This window comes from Candoia aspera, chromosome 1, assembly GCF_035149785.1.
Source record: "Candoia aspera isolate rCanAsp1 chromosome 1, rCanAsp1.hap2, whole genome shotgun sequence".
In the NCBI taxonomy this organism is placed as follows: domain Eukaryota; kingdom Metazoa; phylum Chordata; class Lepidosauria; order Squamata; family Boidae; genus Candoia; species Candoia aspera.
Window position 1 is genome coordinate 272,175,248 of NC_086153.1, and position 16,918 is coordinate 272,192,165.

The following is a 16,918-nucleotide window of genomic DNA, read 5'->3' on the forward strand; positions in this document are numbered from 1 at the left end:
CTGAAAGTCATTCACTCACACAGGGAAGTGAGCAAGCAGGAGCATGGCTTCATTTCCTTGTGTTCCTTTGGCTGAAGAATGGAAAGAAGCCACTGCCTAAGAGTTAAGGCAACAGCTAAGTCCCTAAGTCTTTGGGGAGGACACCCCGCTGGGCATTAATTGCAGCCTATAACATCTGATTGGCCATGGTGGGATCAGACTCCTCCTGAAAGATTATTCTCCCAATCGAAGCAAATATTTGTAGCTCAGGGTTGAACTGTGGAGTCCTTGATGCTCTCTGAGCCTTGTTGTTTTCTTGCAGACATTTCATTGCCAGACTAGGCAACATCTTCATTGCAAAGAGGGAGTGGGCCTTGCTCTCAGTTTATATACTGTGGCTTGCCCTGCTTGTGTTGGTAGGGATGTTGTTCTCTCCTTGGGAGTTCTTTGATTGGGCTGTTGTTTGCTGCTTGGTTGATTGCCTGAGTTAATAGTTCCCTGATTAGGGTGTATTCTGTTCTTTGATGGTTCATCTGGTGTTAATCCTAGTGTTGATTTTTGCATATCTGGGTGTTGATTGCTGGCAAGGGAGTAACTCCTGGAGTTATTTACAACATACAATGCAAAGACTGTAACATCCACTATGTAGGACAGACAGGCAGAAGACTAGCAGAGTGCATCCACGAACACCAACTAGCAGTCAGAAGACATGATGAGAACTCCTTAATCTCACAACACATGGACAGACTCAGCCATAGTTTCAACTGGGAAACGGTGAGCATCCTAAACCAAGCCAAATCCAAAAATGCCAGAGAATTCCTGGAAGCCTGGCACTCAGGCCAAGCAGCCTTCAACAGACACATAGAGGTAAACAACATTTACATACCATTCAAAAGAGACAATAGAAAAGCCAAAAGACCAGTGCACTCCCTGGCCAGCAATCAACACCCAGATATGCAAAAATCAACACTAGGATTAACACCAGATGAACCATCAAACAGCACAATACACCCTAATCAAGGAACTATCAACTCAGGCAATCAACCAAGCAGCAAACAACAGTCCAATCAAAGAACTCCCAAGGAGAGAACAACACCCCTACCAACACAAGCCACAGTATATAGACTGGGAGCAAGGCCCACTCCCTTTTTGCACTGAAGATGTTGCCTAGTCTGACAATGAAACGTCTGCAAGAAAACAACAAGGTTCAGAGAGCACCAAGGACTCCACAGATTATTCTCCATGTTTGTGCCTTTAGGGATGCTGTCCCCTAAGGCAGTGCTTTTTCTCCACTAGAGATAAAGGAATTGCTACTTCCAAGGGAAAGAGATGAGCAAGCAATGGCAGATGTTTTTTCTAACAACTATGGCCATTCACTCATACATCCTGCAAGGTAATCTACTAGCAAAAGTATTAAGAATGGTAACTGGCTTCATCTGCTTACATAGCTGACTTCTTCCTTTAAGCAGTGGGAGCTGCTTTGATAATATCAGATCACATTACTAGCTCACTCAGGTAGCCAGTGCCAGTAAGCTAAGATAACCACCCAGAATCCCTCTTTTGGGGGAGATGGGAGGTAATTAAATTTGAATAAATTAAATAAATAAAAATCTCCACTTTCTTCCACCAGACAAAAGCTGGTGCCAACGGCTGTGTTTCCACAGCACACTTGCCCACCATTTACTCAATCAATCCACACTAACCTCTTGGCAAGTTCACACAATGTGTTAGGCTAACAAAGGGTGGCTAGCTGGCGGTTCAGCACATGGGGACACCGTCCCTAGTGACAGTACCTATTAAGAGGAGAGGCCCACTGGACAGGAAGTCCCTGAACGCCTCTCAGACCCCAGAGCCAGGGACTGGCCACATGGTACCCCGATGAAAGGAAGAGAAGTGGGGCCCAAGTTGCCCAAGGAGCAGTGGCTGTTCCGAGGAGCTGTCAGATCGGCTACTGGGTTCAGGTTCCCGGGGCATCCACAGCACGGGAGCGGCCTTATGCCTCGCTGTCGAGCGAGAGAAGCGGCAAGTGAAGAACCAGCATGGAGCGCGACCACCTCTTACCGGTGATTCTGCTCCGCAGCCCCAGCCTTCCCCGCTGCTAAGACAATCGTTGACGCAGGAGGGGACACTTACCGAAACCAAGGAAAAAGGTAAACCCCAGGCCGCTCCTCGCCACCGTTTGAAATCACTAAGGATGTCCACACCTCCCAATATTCAGGCTCCTCATTGGTTTCCGCCGAGAATACACGCCTCCTCAATCTGGAATCTTATTGGCTAGTTTGAATCTGGCAGTTGCGGCTATGTTCCTGCAAGAAGTGGGGGCGGCAGTAGCTTTTGGTTTTCACTCGGCGAGCGGCTGCCCTTTCTTGTCCGTTTGTTCTTCAGAAACTTCAGCCCTTATGGCGGTGGCCCAGGACTTGGCAATAGCCTCGCTGTCTTTTTGCAGAGTCCGGCGGAAAGAAAACAGGGAGAGCGAGGCAATAGGCGCCCACGCCAGGCTTGGAAGGCGAGCTCAAAAAGAGCCAGCCCCGAACTTGGTTGCGGTGCCTCCCTCCCTCCTCCTGCCCAGCAGTTCCTGGCAGGGCTCTTCGGCTTTCCACAGGGGTAATGTTTGACTTAAGGTAACAGAATAATTTCTATCTCTGTGTGCAGTTGTTGAAAAGGACGGGGTGTGGTGAAAGAGTGTGGTGCTTGGTGGTGAACTTTTACTTAGGGACAGTGGAAAAGTTGGAATGGAGCGGAATTGTTCTTTTTATGATAAAATGGATGCCAGAAACCCAGATATCGCCCAGAATCTCTGGGAGTCGGGTGGGGTATAAATTTAATTCGCGAACATTATTTAAAGGAGCATCCTTTGAATTATCTGAGGAAGGTGACAGCATCTAGTGGACCTTGGTATAAACTAAGAAAGGTTGGCTCTGCTTAATACTTAGATGGGAGATATCAGGAAATCCCAGGGCCGTAGGCCAGATTCGGAAGTAAAAAGCCATCCTGGAGGAAAACAGTGGCAAACCATCTCCATATTAAAGCTTTCCAAGCTTTTATGGCTTGGTACCTGAGTGCTTACAAGACTACCTGCCACAACCGCAATAGGCCCAACTTATTAGGGAAAATCTACTAACCCTAATCTATCATTGGAAAATAAGGGGAACTGAAGGAAGGGAGCAGGCATCAGCTGATGCCATCCTGAGTGCATTCAGGAAGATGCTGAAGACGAAGGTATTCCAGAGAGTGGTTTAATTTGTTCACAACCATCTTTTATGTTTGTTATTTCAGTACTATAAAGCTTTCTTTTGTGTTTTTAGCTTACTTTGGATGTTTTAAATGTTTTCTTTGTATACTGCTGAAAGTCAACTTGATTGTAGTGGGGTACAAATGTAATAAATATATCAAATATTGCTGCCAGGTAAACAACATAAATCTATCCTTGTCAACAGGAGTTGACCACTACTTGAGGGAAATTTTTTTTAATTTTTTCAATATTGTTTTTAGTATCTTGGACCAGCTGCCAGGTATACCCAAACTTACCTGCCATTCAGCATTTGGGGGCCTTGATGCAGTAAGGCCTAAATCTCCATTGAACCATTTTCTATTACCAACTCTAGATTGGTGAGTCAGATTTTGCTGGCTGAGAAGTTGGCAATCAGCAGGTTTCTAAAATACTTCTGCCCAGAACAGGTACCAAAACATGTTTTTAATTTAATTCCAGATTCTATGCCATCCTTTTATTTATCTTGCCTAATTAAACCATAAGTAGCTTGCACTGTCCTGTTGGATGTGTATTATAGGAATCAAGAAGATGGGATACATATACAATCAAGAGTTGGCATACATATAGAACCATTTTCATGGTGAAAATTGAAACAGTCAGTGCACCAGTTCCTAGATGAGTCTGGAGGTAGAAACTGAAGTTAAAGCTCATGACGTAGTAAATAATGGTGGGATAAGGGAAGAATGAGAGTCAGCATACCTAGATCATATACATTCTACCAGCAGAAGTTGTATAGTACATATAAAGTGCATAATCCCTTTGTATTTACAGTAGATATAGTGATTTCACATTAGATTGCTACATGGGTTGATTTCAATTTTTAAAAATGTAAAGATAGGAAGGTTCAAGTTTAAGAGACATGAAAATAGTTCAAATTAATTTTGCAAAAAGCTTTAACACATGTTCAGGCAATAGGAAAATAATCTTACTATGTATCTGATATGAACCAGTTTAATCTAGCAGAGAGCCAGTTTGGCCTAGTAGTTAAGGTGCTGAACTAGAACCATGGAAACTTCACTTTAGTTCTGCCTTAGACTCAAAAGCCTGCTGGATGACACTGGGCCAATCACTTTCTCTCAGCTGTAGGAAAAAGGCAACGGCAAACAACTTCCAAAAATGCTGCCCAGATATAATTGCACTGATTTCTCCATGTAGTCACCAGGAGTCAAGTCTGACTTGAAGGCAAAACCATAAAAGAATGAAGTACCATTTAAATTTGTTACTCATACATTATCTTGGTAGAAATTGCTAAATTTGCAACCAGCAAAACAGTATCTTTTAGGAATCCTAGGAGTTGGGAGGGTATCTTTAAAAATGCAGACAATTTCTAAATACCATGATGTTATAATAAATTATAATTTAGAGTATCAATTCCCAGATTTTACTGTATTCTGGGATAAAGTTTTCTTGCTATTTCTATATTTAGGCTCAGTGCCAGGATAAATTGACTTCAAGACAAAGAAAGTATAGTTGCCCAATCTTATACATGTTTAGTGAAATGCAGATAGTACTGTGTTTAATGGGACTTAATTTTCAGGACACAAATATAGAATTTCTGTCTCAGGTATTATTATTTCTCAGTTCACTTAAAGGGATATTCATGAGCATGACAGCCAAAATTAGATAAACAGATTTTAATCACAGATGAACATAGCATAATCCCATGCAGCCCTACTCCATTAACTGTTGTTTCTTTCCTGTAGTTCATTCTATTTTTTTTAATATTATGATTGCACATACTCATTCAAAATGCTCACTGCTTGGACCAGTGAATCTATGAACAGGGGAAGAAATGCAATAATGGAATTATTTGTTGGTTGGTTTTTCCACCAGCTGGCTGGACCCTGCTTAGCTTCTGAGCTCTGACAAGATTAGCTAGACCCTGTTACCTATCAATATATAGTATACAAAACCATAACCAACTCAGAATCAAATCAAAATATCTGAATTACATCAGCCTGTCAGGCACCCTAAGTCTTTAGGGGTAGTTTTGTTCTTGTTGGGACCTCAGAATTGCCATTTGGCAGTGACATGGAAGTAGGCCTTCTTCCCTCTGCAGCCAGAATCCCAATCCTGACATTTTTAGGCATCTTTTTAAAACTTTTGAAAGCCATCTTCCCCAGTCATTACTTCCCTGGTGTTTTTATTTTAATTGACCATTTTTATTCTGTTTCATAATAACTTAATAGTTGTAAAGTGCTTCAGGATTTTCTATATAAGTGGTATAGATATATTTTTAATAATATTTACAGGACCAAAGAAAGGATTTATGTGGGCTTTCAGAATGATAGCTTGTTGATCATTTTGTGTGTCTGCTGAAAGCATATAACATGGCAGTGGTTTTATATTATGGAGCTCTGATACTATAAAATTGCAAGCCAGCATGTGAGGATTTTGTAGTGACAAATCCTCTGCCACTTAAGAAACCCTGCCAGTTTATGGTAGCTAGGTTGGACAGTGTGTAAGGTAGATGTAATTTTTTAAATCCTGTCTATGTATCCTCTTGTCAGTACAGTAGGGAAATGTCTACTGTTTATTATCCTAAGGCAAGGAGTCCAAGCCTAGTTCTCCAAGAAAAATGGGTATGGCTCTACTGTACCAAACATTAATTGCAGATGTGGTGCTTTCCGTGAAGCTTTCTAGGATGAACCACCACAGCAATGCTACTGTTTTTCTACCCTAACTTCCACCCACCATTCTTTTACTCATATGATATAAACTATGTTCTTTAATTATTACTAGTTAATGTTTTTAAAGATAAACAACCTTCTTTTAATATGAATGGCACATGTGTTTCAGCTTTTTTTTTAAAGGTAGCATGTTTCAGTTTGGAATACTGTAATGCTGTGAGAAACATTAACATTGAAAGATAACATAAATCAATGCACAATCCTAAAAAGGTGATTTTTACAGAACCTTCATTAATGAGGTACCTGTTTTCATTACCACGTAAGTTCTTACGTTACAACAAATCAGTTCATGTTTTAGATTAATTGCAATCTTATTTAGATATATAGTAAAACTCTTAGAAACTTTGATTTGGTTTGATTTTATGACACGGCTCTGCGAAATGGTATATTGAGAATAAAGACACTCTGATCTAAAGTAAAAACATTCATAGCCCACAGGTTTGTTAACAGGGAGCAGGAAACAGATAAATGTACACTGTTTAAAAATGCGTTAAGTTTTTATATTATCAGCATGACAGATGCAAAAGTCTTTATGCTATATTTGTCTTAAAACAGAATCTAGGCAATATCAGCCTCACTGAATTAAGCTTTAGAATTTTTTGACATTAAATCTCAAATGTGTAAATGAATTCTCATCTCCCTGGCTTCACATTACTCCCAAGTCACTTGCATCTTCAGAGAAGCTGAGACTTTGTGGAGTCTTATTTGTTTAGGGAGGCAGGTTTGGTTAATGTGTAATTCACAATTTAAATGGACAGCAAGGTGATTATAAAAACCTAGATTTATATTAATCATAATCCCCTAAGATATTGAACATAGCAGTAAAATAACTATAAAAATGACATCTCTCCAGCAAGTAACGTTAAAACCATTACACATGAATTCTGGGAAATTACTATCATTAGCTCAGGACATATAGGAGGAAAAATTGCTTTTTACATAGCAAATCAGTGCTCAAGAATTATTCCCCACTCCTGGCCTTTCCACATTCTATAAAGTCCCAGTGCAATGAGACTTGCTTCTTTTAACATGCAAGCAAAGAACCATGAATTAGGTAACACTGGGCTAAAGCCAGCTAGCACAAGGGAAGCTCAGCTTGTTTCACAAGTGAGATTAGAACAGTTGGTGCCATTCCTTCAGTTTCCTGCTATCATGCTGATACTGTTTGGGGTAAAATGGAGGGGTAAGGCAAAGGGTTTTGAGGACACAGTCAACACATACATTTCAAAATAATATGCAATAGGAAGCATCCTTATCTATGAAGGAAGGTTCAAGTGCAGTTTGGTACATGTGGCTGGGATGAAAACACAATTGACCTCTGGTGAAACTTACTTTTTCTGTTGATCAACTGAATTCCTACACTCAAAACCACCAAAGCCTCTCATCCCTCACTAAGTGGCTTCATCTTTTGCAATTTCTTCTATCAAATGAAAAGGCCTTGATATTGCCATCTTTGCTGCTACAAAGCTACATGCCTTGCTGCAACTTGCATTCCTCATCCCTCATCTCAAGTTTAAGGAAGTTTTAATGGCCACAAAGGTTGGAACCAACTAAAAATATAATTAAGATATTGTTTTCCCTTCTGCATATAGGAGAAAAACCTAAACATGACAAAGTCAGCTGGAACCCTAACCAACTTTTAATAGGAATGCACATCAACTAAGTTTTGGCAATTTAGTAGATAGCTCCTCCATAACTGGGGGGAAATATAGCTAGCATAACATCTCCACATTGCCTTCTATGGGGAGGCAATGGGGAATGTTTTCTTTCCAAAATGTACAGACAAAAGTGGATAACATAGCTATAAATGAAATATCCCAAGTCAAAGTAAATAACACATCAAAGAAAGAAAATTTTCTGGAAAGAAAAAAAAGTCAACTGGAAACCATGAAGGATACATATAATGAAAAATTCAGAAAATTCCCAATGGTCTCTAAATACACAGAGACTACAACTCCCCAAATTTACTGTCAGCTTTGGATACGCAGGCTGGAATTTCTGGGAACTGTAGTATCAACATCTCTGGAGGACATCAGATTAAGAAAAGCTGAACTAGACCTAATACTGGCTTCTATCTCCATTATTTCTTCTATAATATTAATGCATTTGGTAAGTGGAGATTTTGCAGAAAATCAGTAACTAAGGGCTTTAAATTATTCTTCTGAATGCTTCCGCATTTAAATCCATAACCAAGATCCAAAAAAGTAAGACAGATGAGGATAAGAGAATCCTTATAGATGAGAATGAGAAAAAGTACAGGGCATAAGCATCTTGCCAGCTGTCTCCTGAAAGTGCAGCATCTATTTTTTCATCCGTTTATCTGAGAATAACATGGACCTAAATTTTCACCTATATTTTTAAATATATACTTGCAAATGGAAAAGGAATTGTAAAACAAAATATATACTCCCTCTACCTAGTGTCTTATGCTGGTTATTTATTTATTGATCAGTCAAATTTTACCACTGCCCATCTCCCACCCCCCAAAGGAGGGACTCTGGGCAGTTTACAATAAATACTCTGGTTAGGAGGGTATGAGAGTTCAATGTCTGAATGTTATCAGGGTGAGGAAGACTATCTAAGAGCTGATTCACATAGTTTTCCTAACATGCAAGCTATCATAGCTCATCCCCAAAAAATGTGTCTTGATTTTAGAAAGGCAATATTTGTATGAATTGGCCTTTTCACAGACATTGCTGATAGGAATTTCTGTAATGGAGCAACCCTTTTTCCCATGGCTACTAAGGTAATGGAAATCATTGTAGCTGATTTATGACCTTGGTCACTGAAATTTCCAGGATGGGATACCTCTATGTATAGGAAAAAGCTGTGAATATCAGTTTGGCATTTGATTTTGGCATGCCCTAGAACCGCATGTAACTAATGAAAGACTTAAGTTTAGACACACCTGGTTTCAATGAATTCCTAAGTGAACAAAAGCTGATGCAACTCCTATATGGTACAAAGTTAAACATGGTATCTATCTCCAAGTTTGAATTCATACTTACTATTTATATGCAGTTGTTTACAGATTCAAACTAAGAAAACAATGTACAAGTAGACCTCATTTAGTGACTGCAATTGGGGTCGGCATTTGGTTGTTAAGCGAAGCGGTTGGTAAATGAAAAATCACAACTGTGACTGTGCTTACAATTTTACTTCAGCTTTCCTTTGCTTTACAGCATCAGAAAAATATGAATATTATCTCCTATAGTATCTAACAGGTTCAATTTGGCAGGATTGGCGTGCTCCAGGTTTCATCAATTAAACAATGCCACCTATTGGAGTCCTGGAAGTACACCTTCTCTGTAGCAGCGCCTGTCCTCTGGGATGAAGTTCCCCCCAAGATTCTAACATCTCCCTGCTGGTGTTTCGAAGGGCCCTAAAGAACTGGCTCTTCACCCAGGCCTTTGGAGAGTATAACTGATCCCCCCCCCTTCCTTCCTTCGGTTCCCTTTTCCTTTTATTTTCTTTGCCATTGCTGTTCTTCTGTCTTATGCTGTTTTTGTGTGGGTGGTTTTTTTCTATTCTATAAATGTTTTAAAGATTGTAAGCCACCCAGAGTCAATGGGAGTTGGGCAGCATATACATTTAATAAATCATCATCATCATCATCCCAAATGGTTTCCAGAATTCAACTCATGAGGAAGCCGGGTAAAAGGACAAATCTTGTAGCCCCTTTCCCCCATTCCCCTGTCCTTTGGAATGCTCACCCCAGCACTGGAATAATTAGCAAAGAGAATTGATGTTTGTATTCACATTCATTGGAAAGGAAGGGATTATAAGAGAGTAGGCAGGCATATAACGGGGAATACACATTGAAAGGAATGCACTAGCGCTACCAGTCAGGATCTGCTTAGGAGGCAAACAAAAGCCTTTGGTGTTTAGTGTGTGAAATTGATTAGGGTCTTGTCGATTTTGGGCAGCAGCTACCAGCTAGCTGGATGGCTCTATCAACTAATTAAGGTCACAGAGCTGAGCTTGATAAGTTGTGGTTAGTACTTTAGGGAAGCCCTGTACTGTGGAGAAAAGCAGCTCAGGAAGAGGTAACTCCTTTAAGCAATCTCTCTGCCCTGCAAAGGGACAAAAAAAGGGGTCAGGGATAGGACGACGCGATACTGTACTGGCAAACATGACACAAAGAGAGAGATGCTGCAAAGCTTGCAAATGCAGGCATTGGTTGCAAAGTTACTTTTTCATCACCTTTATAACTAAATGGTCGCTATTTGAAGCAGTCATTAAATGAGGACTACCTGTATATGGCAGATTGCAAAAGTCAGGACTCCCTTTTAATTAGTACTTTCTAACATCTTTATAAAGGTTTTGGAATGGTCTTCACAATCCCCAGACTTGAATATTATTGAAAATCTGTGGGAAGATCTCAAATGTACAGTATATGCAAGGTAACTTAAGAATATTTTTGACCTAGAAGATTTCTGCAAGGAAGAGTGGGGAAATTTTTGAAAAGCAAAAATATAGACTCTTAACTAGCTATTAGAAATGTCTGAAACTGTTATTTCTGTCAAAGGATGATTACATTGTTAAATATATGGTATGAGACTAATATTAACCACATGTAAATTAAATGAGATCAAATTTAGCTTTTTCTGACCTATCCACTACTCTTTGGATTGCATCCTTTTGTCTATTACTAAAATGCCAGTTGGCCTGGAAAAAGTTGTATACCTTGATTTACATGATGAAATTAGAAAATAACCATAATAAAATTTGTTTTCAAAAAGGTACTCCTTGAGGAAGGCCTACTTAATTATTCCAATGTATATTTATAAAGCCACCAAACAGATTTTCAAATCTAGACTGAAGGAATGTATAGCAGATACAGGTAGTCCTCACTTAGCGACCACAATTGGGACTGGTAATTCTGTTGCTAAGCAATGCAGTTGCTAAGCGAAATATGTGACTGTGACAGACTTACAACATCGCTTCCCATTTTATTGTTAAGCGAGTCACCAGAGGTCATTAAGCAAGACCACAATTTGTGATTTCACTTCTCCATTGACTCTTATTGGAAGCTGGCCATGAAGCACGCAAATGGCGATCAAGTGACCGTGGGACACTGTGATGGTCATAAACACCCACTGGTTGTGAAGCGCCCGAATGATGATCATGAGACCGTGGGGACACTGCAACAGTCATAACTGCGAGGACTGGTTGTACAATTACTTTTTCAGCACACTTGTAACTTTGAATGGTCGCTAAACAGGGCAGCCATTAAGCAAGGTCTACTTGTAGAGCGATACACCTGGAAAGTACAGTTCAATACATTGAGTGACCTTTGACCAGACTATCAAAGACAGTCAACTTTCTTTTCAGAAACACTGTAATACAAAAATAGAAGCAATGTTAACAGTGTTCTGCACATTAAGCCATATTTAAGTGCCATGTGGGCACTTAATCCCACATTCTAGGGTTCAAGTGCTCATAAAATTTAATCACTTTTACATATCTGACTTTTAGTAGCATCTCTTTCTGAAGAGGAGAGTCTTAGATACTGATGGAAAATAATGTCTCAGGTAGGGCTGTTTCCCCTTCTCCTGCCCCTATGATCTTCAGAATTCAAAGAGAAGGTACAGCAATGGTCAATAATGGCCAGACTTGAAAGATAAGAGCCTGAAACAAAAGCTCAATTGAAAAACTTTCCCCAATTTCATGCCCTCCAGATACATTGGACTTCATAAATTCCCATCTGATCTTGCTGCTTAGAACTGGGAAGTACTATGGAAGGATATACTGCTTAGAACAGCTGGACACAAACAGCAGCAGCCCTCATTGCTGCCATTATACAGCTGCTATGACCAAGCTCTGTACTGAAAGGATCCCTTTGATATATGATCAGGAAAACATATTTGTCTGCATGCATTATTGTTCTAGGTGATTTATCCAATGCCCGATGGGGAAATTGTCAAGTCATCTTGCTGATAGCAGTATATATTTGGAAAAGAACAAAGAGCTATGTTTTTTCATGGTAGAAATGATGTAATAAAGTTCTAAGATAATGGTTTTGAACGGAGGTAAAAACTTATCTTGCTGCTGTCTATGAGTCCATTTTGAATTTTGCCTGCCTTCCTGCTTGAACTATACATGAGAAAGCAGTCAGATGACTAAATGGTTTGGGCACAGGAAATTTGTGCTCTTCATCAAGAGTAATGTCACAGGGACATAACCATGTCCATGCATCTTTCATTGATTATGGGAGAGCAGGTGCAGGACTGGAATGAGAGACTCTATCACATTTTCCCAGAGAATACCTCATATAGTTAATAGTTCTAGATAGGACTCCCGTAGAACTTCTGTGTTGTCAAATGAATGTGCAAAACCTTATTTGTTCTATAAATCACCACCCACAGTGCATGTTTTGAAATAGAAGTTTCTCAGCTTTTGACTTTTTTATACCATAGAAAGAGTAATAGCATCTTTGACGTAGTTAAAGGGGAAGGATTTTTATACAAGCAAATTATTTGTAGTGTGCCATCTGTCACCTTAACTGTGCATTATTTTCTATCCACATACATTATTTTTCAATTGCACACACCCACTTTTTGACACCACATTTTCTCTGCTCAACCAATACAGTAGATATGAGAAAAAAGGTGCAAGTATATTATTCCTTCCAGGATTTCTAAAGAGAAAACACTGACAAAAAAAAGTTAGAAGAAGTCCCCTATTTTTCAACAACAAATTGGAACTTGATTTTTAGTACACCTCTAGTCCAATTTTGTTCCAGATATTTAAAACTAATGGACTGCCTTTGTGTTCCACACATATTTCCGCAGCACATATTTTCAGTTGGCCCTGTGAACTAGGTAATAAAGAATGATTGAACAGCTTTGCACCAGAACTTTCCTTGCAATTCAAAACTAAATGGAAGCCCAGTGAAAACTGAAAAAAGTCTATCTAGCAAACAGATATGTAAGTTCTATTTGCAAGAATTAGAACAATATTATAGGAAGGGTAGGGGGAATTATGATGGATGTAACAGGACCAATGACTGTTGCCAGCAACAGACTAAGATTTTACCCCTAAAATTCCTCACATCCTATATCAGACACAGCAATGGTTTCCCAGTTTGAAAAAATGGTGGTGATAGTTTGTTTCCCTGCAAGTTGGTTTTAGATGTATTTGCACTCCCTGTACAGAATCTCTGAAAGTGACCTGCTCTTGTATCCCCTTGCTCACTTCAGGCAGTTCAACTGGCCCTAACCCTTTCCTCTTAAAACAGAAGGAGTACAATGCAAAATCCAGTTAGTGCCAATACCCTCTGAGAAAAGGTATCAGGAATGGCTATGTTCAGAAACCTGGCCACTGAAGATTTAGAGTCTTTGACCAGCTTATACACAAGCCCAGATGAAAGCTGTGTCAGTTCAAGTAAAAAAAACAAACCCTGCTGCTGAATTCGATACCACGGCTCCTAGGATAAAGGGACGTATAAATAAACATGAACTAACAGTGAGTGAAAAGGGTCTCTTAGTTGTGTTCCATCTGCCACAAAGGCACAGTCTAGTTCAAATGCCTCTCCAAAGGCAGTCCCTGAACACTATACGACCAAGAGACTAGTCTCTGGCTTTTTTGTTGAATAGAAGGCAGGATCCTATTTGATCAAGGTGAACAATGACAGAGAAGGAGGGACAAGTCTCTGCATATGCTTTAGACTTCACTTTCTGTTGAAGGTTTGCGCTGGTGCTTCCAGCCTGTGTCTGGAAGGGAGCCACGACGCTCAGGAGTAGTGGCTGCATTGATGCTGCTGCATTCTGACTGCTCCTCCTTCAACAGTTGCTCAGTTTCAGTGTCAACCAATGAGCCAGAGCTGGCTTGGATAGAGACTGTGTCAGTCTTCATGCAGACATGGTCGCGGAGAATACATCCCCGAGAGCTTCTTATCTGTTTCAGATCATCCCATTCAGACTCATCATTGGACAAGAGGCATATTCCTTCAACAATCTTGATCTTGTCCTTGGTGTAGTTATGATCAGGACCAGTCTACAAACAAACAATACCAAGACATATGTACAGTCAAATATAAGAAAGCAGAGTACTTTTGAAAACTAGTTCTTGTCATGTGACTAAAGAAACAGTGGGCTACAGCTTCTAACTCATAGGTCATATAATCTTCCCAACAAATCATCATAGCTCCATCTAAACCAAACTTTCCCAACTTGGTCCCCTCCAAATATGAGGACTAGTGAAGGCAGGAAATACAGTTTCAAGTGTTGAAGGCTGGTCTGAATTAATTCAGATTTAAAAGTGCGTTACAAACAAAACAAAGTGCCTATAGGGGAAGTAGCAGTTGATCTAAAGAAGTGATTCTAAACAAGAACAGTGGCAATACTGTTGGAAGGAAGCAGAAGAAACAGGCAGTTTTTGGAGTTTCTGATTGCACCCACATAGCACTGCTGCTCCACAAACTGCACTGACTCCCAGTAGGCTTCCAGGTGCAATTCAAGGTGCTGGCCATCACCTATAAAGCTCTTTATGGCATAGGGCCAGGTTACTTGCGGGACCGCCTTTCTCCCATTGTTTCTGCTCACCCCACCAGAACTAGTAGAGAGGCCGTGCTCCGGTTCCCTTCCATTAAACAATATCATCTTGTTGGACCCGAGTCATGCCTTCCCAGTAGCAGCACCTGCCCTATGGAACAGCATTCCCCCCACCCCCAGAGACTTGGATGCCCCCAACCCTGTCAGCCTTCTGCAAGGCGTTGAAGACTTGGTTGTTCCCCCAAGCATTTGGGAGCGGATGAGCTTTGTTGCTGTTGGTGATGAGTGGAGTCAGTGGTTTCCTTGGGCACTTGGGGTTGTTCAGTGGGGTTCTTCGTTTTAATCCTGTAAGCCACCCAGAGTCACTTGTGTGAGATAAATTAAACAAACATAGTCTATAGTCCGACTAATTAGAGATAGAAAAATTTTCCTTTGACTCCTGAAATATAATAATGTGGAGCCAAAGAATGAAACCAAACCCACAAAAGCAAAATGTTACTGAGATATAAGCACACAGTATGCAAAATATTATCCTTAACTGACAAATCTGAAAAAAGCACACATTTGAAGATGATTAATGGAGGGCAAAAAATGTTTTGTCCCAGCATGTTATAGCTAAATTTCAAATAGTAATGCATTCTTTGTGGATTTCTCTAACTTATAACATTCTCCAAGTATGAAATACTATCCAGCATACCAGCTGTTCTGAGAAATACCTTTGCAAACTTACCTTTCTTAAGTGATAGTAAAAGAAGCAGTAAATATATTAAGGGACAGCAAGAAGAAATAATTCAAAAATTACAAGAAACAAAAAACTGAGAAATCACTACTAGAAACAATGACAACAACATCCTATTAATATAAGCAATCATTAAACTAGGAGATAGTTTAAGGGTCAACACCAAAATAACAAGTGCAGAAGTCTCCCCTTACATAGGTCTTAAGGAACCCCCCTGCCCTCAATTCTGAGGCTTGTTTCTAATACACAAGTAGAAGTATATTAGAAATATTGCCAATATCTGAGTTATGCAATATTAAGTGTCTGAGGGGAATCTTTCCTGAAGTTGAAAAGTATTACACAGAACAATTCATAATTAATTTTAGGATAAAAACAAACAGCACAAGATAATATCCCTCCAAATTAGCAAGATGCAGTTGAGAAGGCATAGGAGAGAAATACTGATTATTCAAGGTAAAGAAGCTCTTTTCTAAATCATGCTTCACCACTTTCCAAAAGGCCTCCTTTGGGTGATTATATTCTGATTATATGCTAGATGCAAATTTAGAAACAAAACTCAGGCAGTATAGAATGACATAACCAGGGCAATTATGAAAGAATTCCAAGTACTTCTTTCTAAGGGCAGATACAAAACAGTAGTTCAGCAACACACACAGCAGAAAGCTAGCCAAGCAGAAAGTTATATCAGAGAGCATTAGGCCACTCAACATCACAGAAATAAGGGACGTGGAAGGTGCACAGAGTTGTGATACCTGATATGAGGCTGTGGGCAGGTCAAAAGAGGAATGGTGAAAGGCTATCAGAGGGGTGAGAAAGATGCTGAGGAAGAAAGACAGAGGAGACTTCAGGATCATAAATCATGGCTAAACTCTTGCCCTTCGTCATCAGTATCCCAAAACAGACCTGTATCAAGTAAAACTATTACTGATTTCCTTCAATCATAATATTAATGGGTAGTGAAGCACTGTGGATACAGGGCACTAAGAATGTCTGAGAATGTTAACATCAGATTTGCTGGACCCAGTCAAGGTAGAAGATTTACACTTAATGAGCTTAAAGCAGCAAAGAATATAGTTGGCTAACTAAAACAAGACACTTCAATTTTCTGACTGCCTAAGGCAGCTAAGGGTTCCAATAATGCAAATAAATTAGGCTATTGCAATTCTGTTTTTAATACCACAGCAGATTGATATCTTAAGTTCTGAAAACAGCTCTTTACCTCCTTCTTAAAGCAGAGCTGATTATATATGGCTGGCTTGGGAACTGTTTCAATCTTCACTTCTTGAGTAGATGTCCGGTAAGAGGGGTTACTGTAGGTCAGATTACTCAGATTAGGATCTGTGAATTTGGACTTGTTATGCCTGCAGGAACACAACAATCAAGAAGAGAAAACATTTGCCTGTTTTTTTAGATTCTGATCTCACATTTACTCCAGGAGCACAAGACTGCTACCATGGGGATCTCCATTTTATCCCCATATCAACAACCCTGAGAGATAGGCTAAGGTGTGACTAGTCCAAGGTCACTCTCTGAGTCTCAATGCATGAAAGTCCTAGTCCATCACCTTAATCACGCTAGCTCCTACAAAGTTCTACAGCCAAAGTCTCATCCCTGCACCAAGAGCCCCATAATGAAATTCAAGGCAAAATAATGTCTATTCCATCAGATCTCTGGTTAATTGTACAGTCGTTAATACACCTGTTTAAAGAGACAAAGTGTATTTTATTTCATCCTAGCAAAATAA

The 16,918-nt window shown here is 39.9% G+C and overlaps 1 protein-coding gene across 1 annotated transcript in view; it reads right to left on the minus strand.

Annotated features, from left to right (window-relative positions):
• Window positions 1-6,151: 6,151 nt before the first annotated feature.
• Window positions 6,152-16,918, minus strand: part of LRP4 (LDL receptor related protein 4) — a 43,299-nt gene continuing 32,532 nt past the window's right edge. Inside the window, exons 34-35 of the mRNA XM_063318170.1 lie at window positions 16,394-16,535; window positions 6,152-13,938 (exon numbers count right to left, since the gene is read on the minus strand). Coding sequence (XP_063174240.1) covers window positions 13,606-13,938; window positions 16,394-16,535 — 475 coding nt within the window. The 3' untranslated portion in view covers window positions 6,152-13,605. The remainder of the gene's footprint in view (window positions 13,939-16,393; window positions 16,536-16,918) is intronic.